This window comes from Lissotriton helveticus, chromosome 12, assembly GCF_964261635.1.
Source record: "Lissotriton helveticus chromosome 12, aLisHel1.1, whole genome shotgun sequence".
Classification (NCBI taxonomy): Eukaryota; Metazoa; Chordata; class Amphibia; order Caudata; family Salamandridae; genus Lissotriton; species Lissotriton helveticus.
Window position 1 is genome coordinate 51,099,563 of NC_136073.1, and position 22,895 is coordinate 51,122,457.

The 22,895-nt window shown below is 42.9% G+C and overlaps 1 protein-coding gene across 1 annotated transcript in view; it reads left to right on the forward strand.

Moving 5' to 3' along the window:
- Positions 1 to 2,124: 2,124 nt before the first annotated feature.
- LOC144797849 (monocarboxylate transporter 13-like) overlaps positions 2,125 to 22,895 on the forward strand; it is a 41,146-nt gene continuing 20,375 nt past the window's right edge. Inside the window, exons 1-4 of the mRNA XM_078668656.1 lie at positions 2,125 to 2,874; positions 7,439 to 7,667; positions 11,542 to 11,685; positions 15,396 to 16,181. Coding sequence (XP_078524782.1) covers positions 2,125 to 2,874; positions 7,439 to 7,667; positions 11,542 to 11,685; positions 15,396 to 16,181 — 1,909 coding nt within the window. The remainder of the gene's footprint in view (positions 2,875 to 7,438; positions 7,668 to 11,541; positions 11,686 to 15,395; positions 16,182 to 22,895) is intronic.

Genomic DNA, 22,895 nt, shown 5'->3' on the forward strand with positions numbered 1-22,895 from the left:
CAATTTTCACCAAATATAGCAAAGGCACTTCTGCGTACCAGTCCCTACAATTTTGACAAGTTTGGTGTAATTCCATTCAGCGGTTCGGGCTGTAGCCTTGTCTATTCATCCTATGGAAATTAACATGGGGAGAACACTTTTTGGGACCCCCCTTTTTTCTCGGCCCCCGCATGACGAATCCCCCCGAAACTTCCAGGGAAGAAGCGGAGCGGAGCTGGCCTAAATTTTGGAAAATTACACGCAAATTCCTCAACCGGCGCCAAAGTTATTCGCAATAGAATGTTGCGGATTTCCTATGGTAGCTAGGTCCTAACTATATATACCTACTGGCTATCGCCAGTAGGTTATATATATATATATATATATATATATATATATATATATATTAAAGCTCCTGTGAAACACCAATGGCTCGCACTCTCAGGCGGGTGCTCCTCGTAGTGGGGGTGCACCCACTCAATAAATTACTGCTCCGTTTCCGCGTAAGGACACATCCACTGACCTTGCGGATAAAAAAGCACTCTCGGGGGATAGATTTGGAAATGTATTCAAACTCCAAAGCACTGCATGACGAACAGACGCGTTTCGGTAATAAACCTTAATCTTTGATTACCGAAGCGCCATCTTGATACAGCTTATAACACACATGGTTGACAGAAAGCAAAGAGGGACATAGAAAGTCAAATGAAAACAAGTCCCAATACGAGCGCCATTTGTAAATGACAAATAACTACCATCACTCGCAATAGTGCCCCTGAATGGGCATAACTATATACACAACCAATCGAAGTATATACACAATCAACAAAATTGAGCCCTGGATGGGCATAAGCCTCCTGCTTCTAAAACATGTGACGCTGTAACCAAAAGAAATAACAATAGCACAGTGGGAGAGAGTGAGAAAAATAGGAGAGAACAGAAGGATAAAGGACAAAGAGGTTAGAGAGGAATATATACATATATAATACAATATAATACAAGTGGCAAATTCAGTAAAGATTGGAACCCCCGGAAAAGGAGAAGCCAAACATAATTATCACTCTAGCAGGATACTGCAGTACATTGCAAATCAACATTCCAACATTTTAGTCACCCAGATGTACAGCTAATTCCTCACTGATGTTAAGACCCAGAGGGTGCTTTGTCTGCATGTCAACGATGTACCGGGACTCTAACCTCCGGAGTCTAAGCAGCCTATCACCTCCTCTGGGATTACTTGGGACATGATCCAGGCCAAAGTAACTTAATAGATCCCTGTTGCGTTGATGAACCTTGTCAAAGTGGCGCGCAACAGGGTAAGTCTCATCGCCCTTCGCGATGGCCCTCATGTGTTCAAGTATTCTCATTTTCATGGGATTTATGGTGCTCCCTACGTATCGTAGCCCGCAGGGGCAAGTTAGACAATAGACACTGTAGGGGGTAGTACATGTAAGGAAGCTCCTGATTTTTCTGCGTGCTCCTACATGTGGAATGGTGTAACTCAGGACTCTCTTGCTAGTTTTACAGACTTTACATTTCCCGCATGGGAAAAAACCTTGCATAGAACCAAAGGCAGAGTCAGATTTCTTAACAAAATGACTCTGCACTAGGTCATTTTTCAGAGATTTAGCCTTCCTGAATGTTACGAGAGGATTAGCAGGTAGGTCTTTTTTAAGGATCTCATCTGTCTGGAGTATGTGCCAGCTCCTTTTTAAGATCTTTTTAAATTGCATGGCATTTTTGGAGTATGTTGTGATGAGGCGAAATTTGCCTCCTGATTTAGTATCCTGCTCTTTGTTCTGTTTGGTCTTCAAAAGGTCTTGCCTCTTGAGTTTGTTGGCTCTTTGGTACGCACTGTCAAGTATACTTTCACTATAGCCCCGATTTCTGAAGCGTTGTATACTCTTCCTGGCTGCATTTTGATATTCTATCTTCTCGGTACAGTTGCGCTTGATTCTCAGTAATTCCCCAAATGGGATACTTCTGATCAGATTGGGTGGGTGGCAACTACTGGCTTCAAGCAGAGAGTTACCCGCTGTCGGTTTACGATACAGTCGGGTGTTCATCACTCCTTTTTCTATATAGATGTTAATATCCAGATAATTCACAGATGTGTTACTCACTACACCTGAGAATTCCAGATTGATGTCGTTGTCAAATGATCTTTTGATCATATGGGATGGGCCCCTTGAGAAGGCTGGAGAATATATTAAGATCTTGAACAACAACGACATCAATCTGGAATTCTCAGGTGTAGTGAGTAACACATCTGTGAATTATCTGGATATTAACATCTATATAGAAAAAGGAGTGATGAACACCCGACTGTATCGTAAACCGACAGCGGGTAACTCTCTGCTTGAAGCCAGTAGTTGCCACCCACCCAATCTGATCAGAAGTATCCCATTTGGGGAATTACTGAGAATCAAGCGCAACTGTACCGAGAAGATAGAATATCAAAATGCAGCCAGGAAGAGTATACAACGCTTCAGAAATCGGGGCTATAGTGAAAGTATACTTGACAGTGCGTACCAAAGAGCCAACAAACTCAAGAGGCAAGACCTTTTGAAGACCAAACAGAACAAAGAGCAGGATACTAAATCAGGAGGCAAATTTCGCCTCATCACAACATACTCCAAAAATGCCATGCAATTTAAAAAGATCTTAAAAAGGAGCTGGCACATACTGCAGACAGATGAGATCCTTAAAAAAGACCTACCTGCTAATCCTCTCGTAACATTCAGGAAGGCTAAATCTCTGAAAAATGACCTAGTGCAGAGTCATTTTGTTAAGAAATCTGACTCTGCCTTTGGTTCTATGCAAGGTTTTTTCCCATGCGGGAAATGTAAAGCCTGTAAAACTAGCAAGAGAGTCCTGAGTTACACCATTCCACATGTAGGAGCACGCAGAAAAATCAGGAGCTTCCTTACATGTACTACCCCCTACAGTGTCTATTGTCTAACTTGCCCCTGCGGGCTACGATATGTAGGGAGCACCATAAATCCCATGAAAATGAGAATACGTGAACACATGAGGGCCATCGCGAAGGGCGATGAGACTTACCCTGTTGCGCGCCACTTTGACAAGGTTCATCAACGCAACAGGGATCTATTAAGTTACTTTGGCCTGGATCATGTCCCAAGTAATCCCAGAGGAGGTGATAGGCTGCTTAGACTCCGGAGGTTAGAGTCCCGGTACATCGTTGACATGCAGACAAAGCACCCTCTGGGTCTTAACATCAGTGAGGAATTAGCTGTACATCTGGGTGACTAAAATGTTGGAATGTTGATTTGCAATGTACTGCAGTATCCTGCTAGAGTGATAATTATGTTTGGCTTCTCCTTTTCCGGGGGTTCCAATCTTTACTGAATTTGCCACTTGTATTATATTGTATTATATATGTATATATTCCTCTCTAACCTCTTTGTCCTTTATCCTTCTGTTCTCTCCTATTTTTCTCACTCTCTCCCACTGTGCTATTGTTATTTCTTTTGGTTACAGCGTCACATGTTTTAGAAGCAGGAGGCTTATGCCCATCCAGGGCTCAATTTTGTTGATTGTGTATATACTTCGATTGGTTGTGTATATAGTTATGCCCATTCAGGGGCACTATTGCGAGTGATGGTAGTTATTTGTCATTTACAAATGGCGCTCGTATTGGGACTTGTTTTCATTTGACTTTCTATGTCCCTCTTTGCTTTCTGTCAACCATGTGTGTTATAAGCTGTACCAAGATGGCGCTTCGGTAAACAAAGATTAAGGTTTATTACCGAAACGCGTCTGTTCGTCATGCAGTGCTTTGGAGTTTGAATAAATTTCCAAATCTATCCCCCGAGAGTGCTTTTTTATCCGCAAGGTCAGTGGATGTGTCCTTACGCGGAAACGGAGCAGTAATACATATATATATATATATATATATATATATATATATATATATATATATATATATATATATATATATATATATGTATATATATATATATATATATATATATAAATATATATACATATATACACAAACACATGTACTCACTCACGTACAGTTACTGCCACAAGCACATACTGTCTCATACAGTCTCTCATACTCACTTATTCACGGTTACAGACACTCACATAGACATTCACTCACCATGCAGCCACACATACAGCCACTCAGATAGTCATATATGCAGTTGCACTTACACACCCATTCACATACGCATACAACTAATCATGTTCCATCACACTCAGCCATAGACACACTTATATATATTTTCACTCATCTATACTGTCACTCATACACCATCTTATTCCACAAGTACAGTTACCAACACACCCACCCAATCACACATACAGGAACTCATTCACCCACCCATACACCATTACGTCCACTTTTACAGACATTCACACACCAATACACATATTCACAAAGCTATTTGTGTACTCATACCCCTACTAAGATGCCACACATTCACCAATAAAAACTTCACAGACATACACTCACTCATGATTAGAGTCTCTGACATACATACTCACTCTTCTATACTCCCTATAGACACCCACAGACTCACCCATACAGACACTCTTTCAGCCCCTTACCTCACTATTTACATTTAACACAGTAAGTTAGGGAAAACCCTTACAATGACTGCATGATGATTTTGTGAGAGTGTGTGAGTAGTTGTATGGGTGTGCCAATATGTATGTTGAGATGGTTTATGGGTGCATGACTCGTTGTCTGAGTTATTGTATGACTGATTAAGTGGGCGTGGGAGTACCTGTATGGGTGATTATATGGCTATGTTAGTTGTTGATTGACTGAGTAACTGGCTGCATGAGTAGCTCCATGAGTGAGTGAGTAGTTTTATGAGTGGTTGTATGGGTGAGTGAGTGTTTGCATGGGTGAGTGAGTGGGTATGCAACAAGTTGTATTGATCTGTGAAAAGGTATGGAATGGTTCTTTGGGTGTATGAGTGAGTGATTGTATGAGAGACTGTATAGGGGTATGAGTGGGTGTGTGAGTGGTTCTGTGGATGATATCATCAATGATGTCAGTTGAGATGTCATCAGTAATGTCACTGACCATGTCATCAGTGATATAAAAAAGTTGGATAATCTGTACATTGAAAGTACTCTCATATGAAAGTAAAACTGCAGTGTCCCTGAAACCAAAAAAAGCTGTATAATGGGAAATCGATTCGCAGTATTAACACAAACAAGGAGATTCTGCTTTCCCAAAAAAGGTGTGTCATGGGCTTTGCAGTATCTATAGGACTACAGGAGAACGGATTAGTTCTAGAGGGTGTATAAAGTCGTGTGACATCACTGCCAACACATTGATGGCCCCCCTGTGATCAATGCAAAAAGAACAGATGATGGACAGGATGCAGAACAATGTCATACATTCACCCCAGTACAGAGATCTGGCCTAAATTCATAATTTTTTTGCTCACCATGCCATTCCAGTTTGAACCCAGCCATATGCAAATCAGTCTTGACCCTGTGCCTCATGGGAACAGTCCAGCCCGAACTGCCAAGCCAGGTCGTCCCTGGACTGAAAACAAGCATCCTAGGACCGGTTTCGGGGTTTCACCCCTCTTCAGCCAGGGTCGCTTGATTCCAGTGGAATGGAGATCACGGGACTCACGTCTGAGCATACCCGTCCCACTCGGGGTGACAAATGAAAAAAGAACAGATGATGGACAGAATGCAGAACATTGTCATACATTCACCCCAGTACAGAGATCTGGGTCTATATCCATCATTTTTTTGCTCACCATGCCATTCCAGTTTGAACCCAGCCATATGCAAATCCGTCATGACCCTGTGCCTCATGGGAACAGTCGAGCCTGAACTGCCAAACCAGGTCCTCCCTGGACTGGAAACAAGCATCCTAGGACCGGTTTCGGGGTTTCACCCCTCTTCAGCCAGGATAGCTTGATTCCAGTGGCATGGAGAGCACTGGACTCACGTCTGAGCATACCCGTCCCACTCGGGGTGACAAATGCAAAAAGAACAGATGATGGACAGAATGCAGAACAATGTCTTACATTCACCCCAGTACAGAGATCTAGGCCAAAATCCATCATTTTTTTGCTCACCATGCCATTCCAGTTTGAACCCAGCCATATGCAAATCAGTCTTGACCCTGTGCCTCATGGGAACAGTCCAGCCCGAACTGCCAAGCCAGGTCGTCCCTGGACTGGAAACAAGCATCCTAGGACCGGTTTCAGCCAGGGTCGCTTGATTCCAGTGGCATGGAGAGCACGGGACTCACTGCATGAGGCCATCAAGGCATGAATGAACTGAAACATGCTAGGAAGGTTTTTATGGACTTGAAAGCCAGCTGCCTAATTGCTGATTGGAAAACAAAGTACCTGTTATCCTGAAGGTCTTGTGTGCGATGTGCTTATTTGCTGGTGACAATGAAGGTGTTTGAATTTCTATGGGGAACTCTGTCCCCGTGCGCCGAGGCCGGCCTGTGGAGGTTGGAGCTCTGACACGGAGTTATTGTATATGAGTATATGTATGTATAGTTTATACTTACACTTTCATGGTAAAAGCATCCATGGTAAAGGCATACCCATTGTTAAAAATGTTGTTGTAAAAGAGTTTTGTTGTAATATCGTTTTCTTTGTAAAAACATTATTGCAAAGCCATATGTTGTAATGGCATTCATTGTTCCAACATACATCCCTCTGTGAGGGATCAGACCACAACCCAATTGTGTTTAACTGCTGTAGGAGTAGGATAGGCTGAGCATGCAGAACACCCTCCTCTGGAGGCATAAATATTGAGTAGGCCAACAATACACCCAAGACACATAGCAATCATATGTGAGCCCAGCACTTCATTATCACTTTTAGGCACAGACATCTCACTGCTGAGTATGTCATTGTCTGACCATAATTTGCAATCAGAGCTTAGCACCAGACTTCCTTTCTCACTTAAAGCATTCCATACATACCAAGGGAGAGACCTTCCATTGTAGAGTGGACAGGGTACAGACAGGAACACACCTTCAGGAGAGATAACAGATTGTTGAAGAAATAATGTAGCTCTTCTCTGACCATGAATGGTCTTACATAACACAGGACCCCCATCTTGGGCTGCAGGACCAATATAATGGAGGTGCTTCTACAGCCAGAGGCTAAAGACCATTTATTGGGTTGCAGGATTTACACCTGCCATGCAAAAACTATTGTATGTTGCATGTATATGTTTAGGGATGAAGGCCTTATATTTTGAGGGACAGGGCCTTGATTTGGTGGTTGCATGTAAACATATTGGGGCATGGGGATCCTAAAGAAGTGTTCAATGTTTATACATGAAGTGCAAAACCCATATTTTTGGGAACACCTCCCAAATTTCAAGGTACGAGATCTATTACTAAGGAATCACCAGTTTAGTGCCAATATTTATGGTATATGGCTAATATAAGCATTCAGATGTCATGTGACTATTTTTTTCTTTCATGCAGGTAGCACCCAGAGTTTTGATGGTGCTCCCGAGCCCGGGCCTAGATGCCCCCTCCGAAGGAGGGTGGGCGTGGATGATCGCCCTGTCTGGGTTTATGGTGAATGCACTCACCTATGGTGTTATCCGCTCCATGGGAGTCTTTTACATGGAGTTTGTCTACTCGTTCCACAAACCATCCAGTGAGGTGTCTTGGATCACCTCCATCTCTATCACTGTTCTACAATTTGCAAGTGAGTGACATTGTGGATGAGACACTGAGTAACACCTGAGGAGGAGGGCAAAGACCAGAGCTCTAAACACTAACATGGTTAATGAGTGAATAATTTAGGGATGCTTATAGAGGGCTAGAGAAGGGAGTGGGCAGGGACCTGAGAGGTTATAGCTCTGAGAGCGCAATCATCTTAGGCCTTCATTATAAGTGGACCAATGTCCGATGCGTTAATTATCGCATTCAACCTAATTCTACACCAAGGAGATTGGAATCTATTGGGAGTAATAGTTATCCCCTACCTCAAATTTTCTCTGTGAAAATTGGACATTAATGCAGATTTTTATACTTTCCTCACCACAATAAAATCTGCATGTCCCCTTAGTTGCCAGATATTTTTTCCCCTGAGTAAATTTCTGCAGGTCTGACCTGACAGAAATTACCCAGGTATAACTGCAGGTGTGTGGTGTTTGCTGCAAAACCTGGAATTCAGGTATATGCAATTATAGAAACTAACTCACAAAGCAGCCACAATTCAGAGGCCAATCATAAGGGCCTTGAAGGATAAGGCTGAGAAGGAATGGTTTTCCTAGGGACAGAACAGAGAGGACATGGCTTTGAAAGCACACTGTTCAACAATGCATGGCTCAGATAGAGTCAGGCTCCTCAGTGGTAGAGACATGCAAGAGCCAGATTCCGAGAGAAAAGGGCTCTGACTGTGTTGGAATCAGACAGCAGGAAACTGAGTGTGCAGTGATGAAGGTGTGCATCTTAGAGAGGGCCCTGCTCTGAGAAGGAAGGGTTCAGCAAGGGAAGAAATCAGACAGGGCAAGATTCAAATGGCAACAGACTGAAAGCAGCACAGACTGAGCAGCACAGATCTTAGATTGTACTGCTTTAAGTAGGGAGGAGTCTCAAACAGCAAGGGACTGAGAAGGTGGGTACCTTTGACAGGAAGTCCTTGTCAGAGGGCAGGGCTCAGATAGAGCATGGCTCTGTGGATGAAAGGGTCTGATATTGCAAAGGACTCTGACAGGGCTTGAGTGTGAAAGGGAGAAGTGATGAATGGTAAATATATTTTAGGGCATGAATCAGAGTACAGCACTGCGAAACCCTATTTGGGTAGCCATGAGCACTATAAAATATATAAATGAAAATAGAATAGAAATAGTCTGAGAAGAAATTGATTTGTGAAGGCAGGGTTTAAGTTATCGGATCTTAGGGCAGAGGCAAGAGGGTATACCTCTGAAAGGGGATGGGGTTGACAGGTTACAAAACCCACAGCTCCTAGAGTTCTGAGATAAGGATTTGGAGTAGTAAGGGCATAGGTCGGCAATCACACTGACACAGACTGGACAGGACCTAGAGAAGACAGAGCTCAGTATGGTCTTGGGCTCGGTAATAGAAGGACTCAGGGGCAGAGCTCAGACTGGATAAGGCACAGGGATGGCATGGTTCAGAGAGGGTCTAAGCTCACAAAGAGTTGGGTTCAGAGAGGGCATGGTGAGAGATCACAAGTCTGCAGAGTCATCTTTGCATTTGAAGATGGTATGGGCTCAGAAAGGACAGATAGCTGAAAACGCATGGGTGGGAACCCTTTCTTGTGATCTGGGAGCGGTCAGGGGTTACTGGGCACCAATTGTGAAAAGAGTGTCATTCACCACTAGTGTCCTATGACAACCATACTGTTGAATGAACAGGTTCTCCCTTTTTTGAGGTAAAGGGACAAGCACTCCAAGGGTTACTCTGGATGTTGAGTAGGGTTAGACACTCAGAATAGAGTAAAAACCTAGATGTAGTTTAAAAAATGATTGTCCAGTCAATGGTTTGCTTTAGAAAACTATTTAAATACAAATAATTAAAATATAATAAAAAGGAGTCTGAAGCCTGAGTATAAATGCCCATCTGTTAGTTCCTTAATACAGACCAGTTGTGAGCTAAAAGATCAGAAAAACAAAAGGCCAGCATGTTTATGTATTACATGGTATAGATCTCCACATCAATGAGATAATCTCTGCATAATTCTACACAATCTAAGTCACAGTACTTTCTTAATCTGATTTTGATTACATTAATCAGATTCTAGTATATTCTTGCAAAAATACTAACTGCTTTTTGGTGTCTTTAATTCCTCAATAAAGATTCTGCTTTTATTAGTGATGTTTGTAGTGAACACAAGAACATAATAGCAAGGATTTAAGGGGCATATCAGCCAGGGCCAGAGTTAAAATTATCGCCGCTTTGGCGTCCGATTTCGGTCGAAAAGCGGCGATAATTTTAACGCCCTATTAGCAAAGACACGCTGTCGCGTGAATCCATGCTTCTTCGCCCTTTCCCTTAACGCCCACCTTTGCATCTCTAATGAGATGCAAAGTGGGCGTTCCTCCCCAGGATAACAGGAGAAATGTCGCTAAGTGATATTTCTCTTATTATCAAGCCTCACGCAAAGAAGCATAGCGACAAGGAAAATAGCGATAACCTCTGCTATCGCTATTTTCCTTACGCCTGCTGTGAAACTGACTTAGCCATGATATCCTATGGAAGGTGGATATCATGGCTACGTATGTGTAGCCCTATCAGCAAGCTATTGCTATCTAGAACCTTTCCACCAAGAGATAAAAACTTATATAGTTAACATGAGGGTTGGACTCATAGAGAGATCAGAGACAGCAGGGTTCAGGTACTCATTCCATTAATGTTGATCTTACTGGCTGAAGTCCACATTAGAGGTCATGTGCTGGAGTAGATTCAGTCTTTCTAAGAGACAGTTAAGGTGGGCTTGGCACCTCTCCCACTAGACCAGAGTTATGGGGTCCTCTCTTTTGCCCCTGTTGTTGAAACAGAATCTAAGGCCATCGGCCCATCTGCTGCATATGGGGAGATTTTCCTTCATGTTTGTGGTTGATGTTCACGTCTTGTTGGACTTGCGAAGATTAGATGGGTTCTATTGTGAAGGGGCTTTGTCCAGCTCTGAATGTGATCTATTAGTGGATGAACTCAAACTTCTTACATTTTTATCTGATAAATACGATACTGCTTATGGAGATTTACCCTCACTTGTGGGACAGTAGCTTCATCAACTGCCTCCTATTTAAGCTACTCACAAATCAAGAGGTCCAGATGGATCAGAACATTCCTTGACCCTGCAAATTGCGGCAATAATTAAATCCTGGTCCTTCCAGCTGAGAGCTCTTTGGAGGCTACTGCAGTTTGTGTATTTTGTCAAAAAAGTGAGAGAGATGAAAGCTTCAATTAATTCATGCATTCACTATTGTAATTCTATCTATTTGGGTAGTCACTCTGGGTCCAACAGGAAGCTAAGCAATATTCAGATTGGCATTAAGCAGACTCTGTTTGACCTTACAAAATATATTACATTTGCTTACTATGATATTAAAGATGGGGTTTAAATTGCTATGTGTGAGGCAGTGCCTCCTTTACACATAATCTCCATGTGAAGCTTTTTTCGTCCTCTCAGAGGCTGTACACTGAACCTTTTATCAAGAGACCTCAGTGGGAAGGAAGGGCCTTTACTGTGCATAGTTTCAAATTATCTTCTCTTCAAATTGAAGCTGGTGCCTGGCCATGATCAAAATGTAACCTAACCAGTGATCAGACCTTGAAGAGGCAGCTTTTTGGGCTCCCTCCCAAATGTGCTTGCTATCTACAACACCAAGATATCCACTTCAGGGTGTATGCAGTGTGTATGTAGTTTGATAGGTTCATTGATAAGTAGTAGTGTAGGACACAAGGAAAGGTGCCCTATGTTGGTAGGTTAGGGGCCAATGTGAAAATCATGGTCAGTGCCTGTATATTCTAAACAGTTTTTCATGATCATCCATCCATGTGTGTCCCCTACTCACTCCAATGTGTCTTTCCCCCCCTTGTTGCTTCAGGTCCGGTTGGCAGCGCCCTCAGCATACAGTATGGGGATCGAGCGGTGGTGATGGCTGGAGGGGTCCTCACCTTCTTGGGAACTCTTCTGGCTTCATTTGGAAACTCCTTGCTGCACCTCTACCTCACCATGGGAGCCTTGACAGGTAAGAGACACTCCCTGTGAATGGAGGGTGGACTGTCGCTCCCTTGGAGTGATGTTCTGGACTTTGGAAGTATGACAGTATGGTGAACACCCTAAATATCGATTCCAAAATATTGAATGGACAGAATATCGAATCAAAAATATAGAATAGACAGAATATTGAATTATCAAAATATAGATAGGCCAGAATATCAAAATTGGGGTAGGAAATCTCGAATTCCACAATATCGAATTTTATAATATAGATTCCCATAATATCGAATTTTATAATATAGATTCCCATAATATCGAATTTTTTTTAGTGTTATGTATAGTAGTATATGTGTTAAAATTATGTATTGTTTTTCTAATGTATGTTTAATTTTTTTAAAGTAATGAATGTTATGTAACTTAGTTTTTGTGTAATTTAATTCCGTAGCTGGTTGTGGGATTATAGGGGAATAGGGTGGGAAGTAATTTAATTATATTAAATTAAATATTCATTTTTATTTTGATGTATTGATAATTAATTGATTGATAATTATTTATTAATTGGTAATTAAATGGTATGAATTGGTAATGAATTTTTATTAATGGATTAATTGATAATTCTGTTAATTGTATTTTTTGTTATTAGGAGCCGGTTGTGGGTTCATAGGGTACTAGGGTGGGAAGTAATTTAATTATAGTAAATTAAATATTAAATTGTATGTATATGTATTGATAATTAATTAATTGATCATTAATTATTTATTGGTAATAAATGTTTTTTATTTGGTAATTAATTTTTATAAATTGGTAATTAGTTTTTATTAATTGATTAATTGATAATTATGTTAATTGTATTTTTTATTATTAGGAGCGGGTTGTGGGTTTATAGGGGAATTGGGTGGGACGTCATTTATTTATAATAAAGTTAATATATATTTTTTTATATGTATTGATAATTGATTGATAATTTATTATTTATTGGTATTTAATTTATTAATTGGTAATAATTTATTAATTTAATCTTATTTTAATATTAAATCATTTCTTTCCCTACTGTTGCACTCTCTGGAGTGGGAATAGTAATTTTTACCCCTACGCTATCCAACGTTTTCCCTACAGTTGAACTCTCTGGAGTGGGAAAAGTAATTGTTACCCCTACGCTGTCCAACGCTTTCCCTACTGTTGCACTCTCTGGAGTGGGAATAGTAATTTCTACCCCCCTGCTATCCAACACTTTCCCTACTGTTGCACTCTCTGGAGTGGGAATAGTAATTTTTACCCCTACGCTATCCAACGCTTTCTCTACTGTTGCACTCTCTGAAGTGGGAATAGTAATTTGTACCCCTATGCTATCCAACGTTTTCCTTACTGTTGCACTCTCTGGAGTGGGAATAGTATTTTTTACCCCTACGCTATCCATTGTTTTCCCTACTGTTGCACTCTCTGGAGTGGGAATAGTAATTTTTTCCACCCCACTATCCAACGCTTTCCCTTCTGTTGCACTCTCTGGAGTGGGAATAGTAATTTTAACCCCCACGCTATCCAACGCTTTCCCTTCTGTTCCACTCTCTGGAGTGGGAATAGTAATTTTTACCCCCCCCCGCTATCCAACGCTTTCCCTACTGTTGCACTAACGGTAGTGGGTATAGTAACTTTTACCCCTACGCTATCCAACATTTTCACTACAGTTACACTCCTTATTAATTACCATAAAATATGTTATTTTAATTATTATATTTTATTTATTTTTATATTTATATATTATGTTTATTTATATATTTATGTCAATATATTTTTATTAATGTTCTAAATATTTTATATTTAAGATTAATAATTATTTTATAATATTATGAAGTAAATTTATATTAAAAAATTTTTTTACATTTCATTTATTATTTTTACATTTTAAGCTTTTTTACATTATTTTAATTATGTTTTATTTAATTATTTCACTACATTTCTAGTATTTCTAATACATTTAAAAAAATTGCTATTTTAATTAACTATATTTTAACATTCTATATTTTGGAATTGATATTTTAGTACTTACCTGTATGTAGATAGGCATTCTATATTCTGTCCCTCGATATTTTGGCGTCGATGTTTTGATAATTCAATATTTTGTCCCTCGATATTTCAATACTGAACCTGACAGTATATGTGATGTGGTTCCTGGCATCATGTTCCTTCCCTCCTACATACTGAACACTGCCCTCACACTCTTTGGAGTCTCTTTGTAAGGGGCACAGACACAAAGGGAATCTGAGGTAGAGTGGTGTTTCATGGCATGATCTGTGTTTATTCCTTCTCTACCTGTATTATCAATGTATGTGATGTGACATATAGGCCCCATTAGGATGGCGGGCAGACTTTGCCTGCCCGTCATCCTTGCAGAAAACGGGACCGCCCGCGAGCTGTGCCGCAGTCCCGCCTAGCATATTATGATGCGCCCGCCACAGTGGTGGGCGTATCATGCATTTATAACATTGCGGCGGGCGGTTTTCACACCAGCACCCGCCGCAATGCTTGTGATGCAGTTGCATACACAAAGCGGCAGGCACCGCGCGGTGCCTGCAGCATTGTGTATGCAAATGGTACCCCCCATGTTCATCCCCCCCTCGCCATGGGGGCCCACAGGGCATGACTTTCCGTGGCTGCAAGGCATCTGATCCTGGCCATCCTAATATGGCTGGCGGTGTCTGAAAGACACCGCCAGCCATATGAACCCTTTTCCGCCCCCGGGGCGGAAAAGCGTCGGATGGCGTTTACGTCCACCGCGGTCCCCCCGCCATTGTAATATGGCGGGGGGGGGAATGGGTGGCGGCCGGTGATGAATGTCGGGCGGATCGCCACCGCCTGCATGGCGGCGTCGATCTGCCCGACATCCTAATGGGCCCCATAGTTAGGTCTTTAGATCTAATATTATGTCTGGTAGGAGTAATAATAATAATAATAATAATAAAAATAATAATAATAATCTTTATTCAGCAGTAATCACAGCCATTAAAGATACACAGATAAGAATTCAACAACAACAAAATTAAAACAGTTAGGAGTAGGCAAGCTGGAAGGCGGTTCAACATCCAGGGTTTTCTGGAATAATTCACTTGAAATCGAAATCACGTGATTACCTCTCTTCCCATTCATGACAGACAAGGGAGCTAGAAAAATACTTTGAAAATATTATATTTACTGATAATTGGAGTACAAAGGCACAGGAGACTGTGCACCTGCATAAACAATCTCTGTTTCGCACATCTCGATCTACAAAAGTGTGTGAACATGTGGTCTGTGGGTCCATTGCAGAAGGGTCCATCAACCAGTGTCATGTATGTTTCCCCTTTCCTATGTCCTCTCACTCTTCCCTCCCATTCTTGTGCTTTCCTGTTTTCTTACTGTCATGATTCTGATTTATTTATTCTTTAATGTAACAAGTATAGTGTAATGTTTATGGTGAGTTGTCCTTGGTCACAAGCTACAATAAAGGTAAATCTTATGTTCTATTTGCTGGAACTTTTGATTTCTACAGGAAGCTGCAACTGGGTATCCCTTGGGGGCTTTGTGTCTATTAGTATGTGTGTGTACATGTGTGCATGTGCATCTGGGTTTAAAGGCAGTTCATCAGAGGCCTAATAAGACTACACCAAGGAAGCACACTGAGAAAAAGAACTTGGTGCCAGTGGTGGGTGGGTGGGTGTAACTGAGGCAGATCATAACAATCTTGGTTTTCTTCCCTCTCAGGTTTTGGTTGGGCTCTGGTATTTTCACCAACCATGGCAATCATTCCACAGTACTTCCACCGCAGAAGGGGCCTAGCACTGGGCTTGGCACTCACTGGAAATGGCCTCTCCTCCATCCTCTTCTCACCACTCTTCCAAGCTCTCATTGACATCTACAGCTGGCGTGGGGCTCTCCTCATCATCTCAGCAATAGAGTTGAACCTGTGCATCTGTGGGGCTCTACTTAGACCTGTCCACTTGCTGCAAGACCACCACCGCGGGCGAGTAGAAACAGAGAAGTCTTCAAAGTGTGCCTCGTTCTTGCGCAAGTTGGCTTCTGACCTGGACCTCAGTCTGTTCCGGAACTGTGGCTATGTATTGTACCAAGCTGCCATGTTTCTTTACTTTGCTGGTACCTTCATGGTTTATGCCCACCTGGTGTTACATGGCAAGGAGATGGGCCTTAGCAGCTATGAGGCAGCCTTTCTCATGTCAGTGACAGGTCTAGCAGACACATGCTTTCGCCCTCTATCAGGATGGTTTGCGGACCTCAAGCTACTTACGACGCTGCAACTCTCGGTGCTTTGGAGTTCAGCAACTGGGCTCAGTCTGCTCTTCTTGCCCCTTACCAACACCTTCCCTGGCATCATGGCCCTGTCGTTCATCTACGGCCTGAACAATGGTGCCAATACACCTCTGTTTTTCGCAACACTGCCTGATCTGGTGACCATTGAGAGGACGACCAGTGCTGTGGGGCTCTCCATGATGCTCAACAGCTTTAGTGCATTGCTAGGTCCCCCATTTTCAGGTAAAGGGAATTGGAATATCTATATTGCAAGGGGCTTTGGAGAAATTAAGTGATTGGGGAGCAGGAAATAGAGTATCATTAGAGGAATGTAGAAAAGGGTGAGAGTGAAAAAGATTCACCCTCCACAAATGCATAAAAAATATTGGTGTTGGATGAGGTTATGACTATGTGGCTGGGAATGGACAGAAAAGGAGATACCAAATGCAGTGTTGTACCTGGTTATTTCTAATATGGCTCTGAAACACTAATTACTGCACACTAACACATTACTCCAGCTCTGGAGTGCACATGTACATAGCAGCTTGGGTGAACATCTGTGTGTCTGTCTCTTGATAACTTCATGCAATGGGCTATTGGTAGATAAAACACTTCTGAGAACATAACAAATGCTGATGAGGGAGTCCCCCTCAACTTGAGGACCCCAAATCCTTCTCCGAAAGTTCATTCAAGTATACAAGAAGACCACCAATATCCAAAATCTCCAAAAGAATTAGCGTATGACTGTTTCTTTACCTCTCCTTATGCAGGATGATCTCCTACATGCTCTCTGGCAACATTCTATGGAGTAAACTAAAGGGTCAGGGGGAAAGAAAGGAGAAAGAAGAAGGAAAAATAGGGTATTTAAGACTTCCCATTATAGTCTATCTTTTCCACTGGACAGATAACTTATAAAACACTTGATTTTGAAATGATTATAAAAAGATTACACATTTGCTAGTCCTTAAACCAAGTCAGATTTTTGGTTGCCCTCCTTTTCCTAACTCTAAATACACATTGGTCTATTCCATGCCCTCTGTTATGATTTCCCATTCACCCTTGACAAACAAAGATCATGGAGATAGGATCTTCGGGCCCGATTCACAAAAGTAAGTCATAAAGTAAGGATTTTGGCTCAGTTAAACTTAAGTTTTAGTAAACTTAAGACCAAAACTTAAGTTTAACGGAGACAAAAATCCTAACTTAAGCTTTCGGCATTCACAATGGGCATTTAGAAGTAGTAACGTTAGGATTCCTAACTTTACTACTCCTAAATGCACTTGTGAATACAGAATCAATCAATCAATCAATCAGAGTACTTGTAAAGAGCGCTACTTACCCGTGAGGGTCTCAAGGGGCTGAGGGGAGGGGGTACAGCTACTGCTCGAAGAGCCAGGTCTGAAGGCGAGTAGGTCTCGGGTCTGCCGTAGGTGGGTAGGGAGGGTGTTCCAGGTCTTGACGGCGAGGTAGGAGAAGGATCTGCCACCGGAGGTCGTTTGTTGGATGTGGGGGACAGCGGCGAGGGCTAAAGCTGGCCGAGCGGAGCTGGCGAGTGGGGGTGTAGAAGCTGAGTCTGCTGTTCAGGTAGGCTTGTCTGGCGTTGTGGAGTGATTTGTTTGTGTGGGTGAGGAGCTTGAAGGTGATCCTCTTGTCGACGGGGAGCCAGTGTAGGTCTCTCAGGTGGGGGGTGATGTGGCTGCGGCGGGGGACGTTGACGATCAGTCGGGTGGAGGCGTTTTTGATGCGTTGTAGTCGTCTTAGGTGTTTGGCTGGGATTCCTGCATAGAGTGTGTTGCCGTAGTCGAGTCTACTGCTGACGAGGGCCTGTGTCACCGTTCTTCTTGTTTCGGTCGGGATCCACTTGTAGATCCTGCAGGGCGTGCGCAGGGTGTTGTAGCTAAGCATGGGCGGATTTTGCGGATTGGCAATCCGCGAACTTGCGTATTTACGGATTCGCAATCCGCGAAGATCCGCGAACTCTAGCGGATTTGCGGATTTTTCCGTTTTTTGTGTTGGCGCGTGTTCGCGCCGATTTTGGGACAAGTTCGCAATTGCGAACTTACTTTTCGGCTTGCAACGGCCGCGACTATGTTGTTTCTACGTCTGGTTTATCATCACAGGTTCACAGCACCCTCTGTTTCACCACTGCCACCCTCTGGGACACCCATGCCACCCTCTAGTACATCCTCACAGGCACCTATTAGGTTTATTTATTACTGTAGATTATGGTGGTTGAAAAAAGCTAGCACACCTGCCCTTCTTCAACTGCCATCAATTAATTTGTGTTTCATTAATGTGTCAGTAATTTTGAAAGTTCCAGTCTGGCTGGCACCTGCTTCCTTCCTTATCTGTAATTTGCTTTTTGTTGCAGTGAAATTTTTTTTTTACAGGACCTTTATGGTGCTATTCTATGAGCCTGCTGTTTGGGTCATAGCAGGGTCATAGAATTGTTGCAAACTCTGGAGGGGCCCATCAGGAAGCACTACCTTGAATGTTACTAATGTTAAGTTTGAACTTTTGCACCTGCTCATTGCTTTCATTTTAGCTAAAATCGTTTTTTTTGCAATTTCGCGCGTTATTTGGGGCGCGAATCCGTGCGAGATCGATTTCGGAAGCCGCGAATACGTGCGAATACAAAATTGTTTTTGTTGCGACGTGTATGTTCGCGTGATCTTGCGCGTGTTCGCGAGGCGCTTCTAGCTATTCGTTTGCCAAGTTACCCTATCGGTCGTACACGGGCGCGGCCATCTTGTTGGCGTGACGTAATTCCGTTTCCGCCCGCTATGTGTAATCTCGCAAAGTGTGCTGCTCGCGAGTACAAGTTCGCGCGTACTCGCAAGGAAAATCTCGCGCGAACTTACCCACGCGGTCGTGAACGGGCGCGGCCATCTTGTTTCTCATTCATTGCTATGGTTCTGGGCATGCTTTCTCTATCCTCTCTCAATCTCTGCCATCCTTTGCTTGTTTGAAGTTTTTTTGATCTAATTTTACTTATTATCTAACCCTCTATTTTTCTAGCTCTATATTTTTGTGTTTTCTGCAGCTTTTAGTTACTTTTAAACTACTTTTTTAAACTCTTTTCTTTTCTTCTTCACTATTCTATTTCTTCTTTATCATTTAAGTTTATTTCTGCCCAGACCATGGTAAAGGGAGCCGGGAAGCACCCTGAGAAGGGGAAGGGTCCCGCACCCCGTGCCCGGCTCCCGTGCGGGCGTTTAAGGGGGGAGCAAGTGGTCCCGAGGGAGATCTTCAGCGCGGAGGAAGTGGCGGCACTGATCTTCCATGTCCAGCGCCGCCTCCCCAAGACGATCCTGGGAGGCGGCAAGATCGCGACCGGCTATGGCATCCGGGAGCGCCGCCAGCGGTGGGAGAAGGTGTGCCGGGCCATGTACAAGATCTCTGGGGTCCGGCGCACATATAACCAGGCCACCCACCGCTGGACCGATGTCATGGACCGGGAGCGGGACTTGCTGGACGCGCTCGGCGTAGAGGTCCCCGGGCTTGGTGAGTAGTAGTAGTAGTCCATTTACTACTCTGTTTTATCCTGCTCTGTTATTTGCAAATCTTTGTTCTTTACCAAGAGCAATAATGCTGCCGATTACATTGAGGTAAATTATATTTCAAAATCTTCTATGCATTTCATTTTCAGGTGCACTGCTCTCCTTCTCAGTAGCCTTGCTTGCTACTATGCTTCTTTGTTTTGTATGTTGTGTTCAGAAGCATTTCATTGGCCTGAGAAATTATGTATCAGTGTACTGTAAAGAAAAGAACTGCGTAATGCTAGACAGTAAGGGTCATATTTTCAATTACCGGCGCATCCCTGCAAAGTAGCAGGGATGCGGCAGTAATTGTGTGCCATGCCACCACCACCCATTGGCCCAAAACGTCACAGAAGCCTTACGCATCTGTGCCGTAAAGGCAGCGCATTGCTGGAGTTGCGTGCCAACGATGGCGCAGCTCCAGCAATGCTCTGGGGTACCCTATCTCCCCAATGCTGCATCAAGCCGTACGTCGGCTTCAAGCGCGCAGGGTTTGAGTCATGCATCATTGTCATAAAAATGACTGATTGACATCTTGTAGATTTCCCTCAGCCACTTTTAGGATTCGTTCCTGCGCAGGTACGCCCTCCCTTGCGCCGGAACGCCCCCTGATGGCGCAGGGCTTTACAACGTGATGCATCGCCCATATGCCCATATGTGTTTTTTTTTTTAATATATACGCCGCACCAACACCATGGCGAGTCTTTTGTTCTGCCGCTGCGTCAGAAAAGGCACGCAACAATGGAGGAAAATCAGCCGCAACTTCCGCAAGGGACTTATAAATCAGCCCCAACAGACTGAAGTCCAGTGTCCTTCCTTTAGACAGTCACATGGCTATCAGGAGAAATAGTGGCGGTGGTGGCGGGTGGATTGATAGTTTGAGTATTCACTGATCTGCAAGCAGGATGGACTTTGTCTGTCACGTGTTGCGCACTACTGCCTGCAGTGCCAGGCCTAGGCAAACCTCTTTAGTAGTCTGTTTATTGAGTTACATAGGAACTTTCTAAGTCAACGTTCCGCAAATCAGGCAATACGAATAACGTAGTATACCACATGAGATAGATCCCGTGGAATAGTTGTCTATCTATTTGCTATTTTTCCAAAATATGTTGTTATTGTTCTTTTGAAATGTTTGATTTGGTTGAAAAATCTCATCCATGTTTTATGGTTTTTCTTTCTTTCATGTTGTACATCAGCTCCCCCCAAGGGCAAGAGGACACAGGAGGAGGGTGCTGAGGATGCAGGCCAGGATCGGGCAGGCGAGGGCTCCTTTGCTGGCCCCAGTAAGTTTACATTTTACTAAACAGTACCTATTTTTTCCTAGCGTTCCTCATTCGATTTTTTCTAAATCGTCTTTGATCTTCTTGTAGACTGGATATAAATTCTTATCCTGCCTCGAATATGACTCCCTGTGGTATTACTAGACTATTCTTATTAGTCTGTCTGTGTAGCTAACTAAGATTGGACATTTGGCAATTCCATTGGACTCCCATTATATTCAGCAATACCTCTATGCACTGTCTCCTTACTGACTAGATAGTGTGGCAGAGTCATTCAGCTCCCGAAGTCACCGATTATAGATCCCCAATGATCTCTAGATTATCGTACGCAGGACAAGAGAGTAGTACGGAGTCACAGCACAGTCAAGAAGTGTCAGAGGCACTCATGCTTGCAAAAATTCCAAAACCTTTAGCTCATCCACTCTAGTCTAGAGGAACAAAAACCACAGAGTCTATTTAAGTGTAAAAGCTTTATTAAAAGTAAACACATTTATTGAAATCTACTTTGTCATAAAACTATTTAACTGTAAACGGAAAAGTGGTTAGTGCTGACGATTAATTGGACACATTTCTTGTGGTCGAGCCGAACTCTCACCTACTTTGAACTTGATCCTGGTCGTGTTCTTAGGACTCAGGAGTCAAGCTTCTGTCTGTTAGGAGAAAAAGTGGTGCGTGTTAAAAATCAAAAGCAAGCATTCATCAGTTGTGCATAAAAGTGCAGCAAGACAACAGCCTTCCCTGGAAAATGGGACATTTTTACTATGGAGTAGACAGTCACAAATTATTACATTGTATTCTGTTTTTTTAACATTTCTCCTAGACCAAATATTATATAGTAGTGAGTGGTGTATTCTAACTTTCTTAAATGTACTTTGTAGGTGTAACATCTGGTGACGGGGCCAGCGCGGAGGTGGCTGATGTGTTGGACTTGGACTCGGAGGCCTCTGGGGAGGATGCGGCGGTAGAAGAGCTGGTGGCCGTTCCTGTGGGGGATCAAACGGTGGTGGCGGAAACAGGTAAGCTATATATTCCTTACTTATTGAGATTGAAGACTGCATAGTGTGCTTTCTGCACGGGTGTATTACAATTACAAATCAACCAGGTAGTAGCCTCCTCGAAATGTACTTCGACTTAGCTGTGAAGTTTTTGGTGAGAAGAATCCCAATAAGTTCTTAGACGAACGTGATGGATGGGATGAACGAAAAGCGAAAGAAGGGTGTAAGTAAGTGGGACGCGAACTTGTATGATGGCTGGCAAAGAAGAACGATATGTGTTTGCTTGGACCCAGAGGTGGCTGGGAAGGAAAGAATATGGTATGGTGCATGGCTGGGTCAATGATGAAGCAAGGATGGGTGGAAGGACAGCAGCCTGGGTGGGTGAAACAGAAACTGTATGTGTGCGTATACTTTGAATGAATGGATGCCTGGAGCATGGTATTCTCTGACTCTTACATAGCAAATGTGTATCTAGAGAGAGTAGATGGTCGCCAGGTGAAGTAAGTGTTACCTTGAAGAGCATGTACCACCGCACCCGCACGTCCGTCCCAGTGCAGGGAAGGCAAGGAAAAGAAATTGTAAATGTGTCCAATACTACCATGAATAGTAGCAGTACTTTGTATTGCGTTTGCATTCACAGCATATATCTGGTTATTACGGTGGACACTCCGTACCTCTCTTAATAACTTTAGTTTACTTGTAGTACGTCATTCATGTGTGGGTGTATCACTGTGTTCACTCAATATTAAGCAAAGCACCTAAAGTCATCTCATCTGTCATTAAATACGTCCCATGTGAAGTGATAGATAATCAAATTAGTTAGCTTCTTCAGTTTCCTTTTCTAGTACTCATTTGCACTGTAGGGTGAAAGGTAAATTAATTAAGCAGTAGCCCTTGTAACAGAGTATTCTCAGTGCCACCCGTAATAGAAAAGTAATAGCTTCACCACCTGCATGTACTGGACCGGTACAGTAACGCAAGTCTGTCTCCATCATCATGGTGTGCAACTTTTTTTCTCGGGTGCAACTTCACTGTGCTGTGTCCATGTCATTCTGCCGGCTTGCATAAGATAACGTACCCATTTCCCTAAACAAGAGAGAAGAAGAAGAATAAGACTGGTGTACTGTCATAGTCGACTGTAAT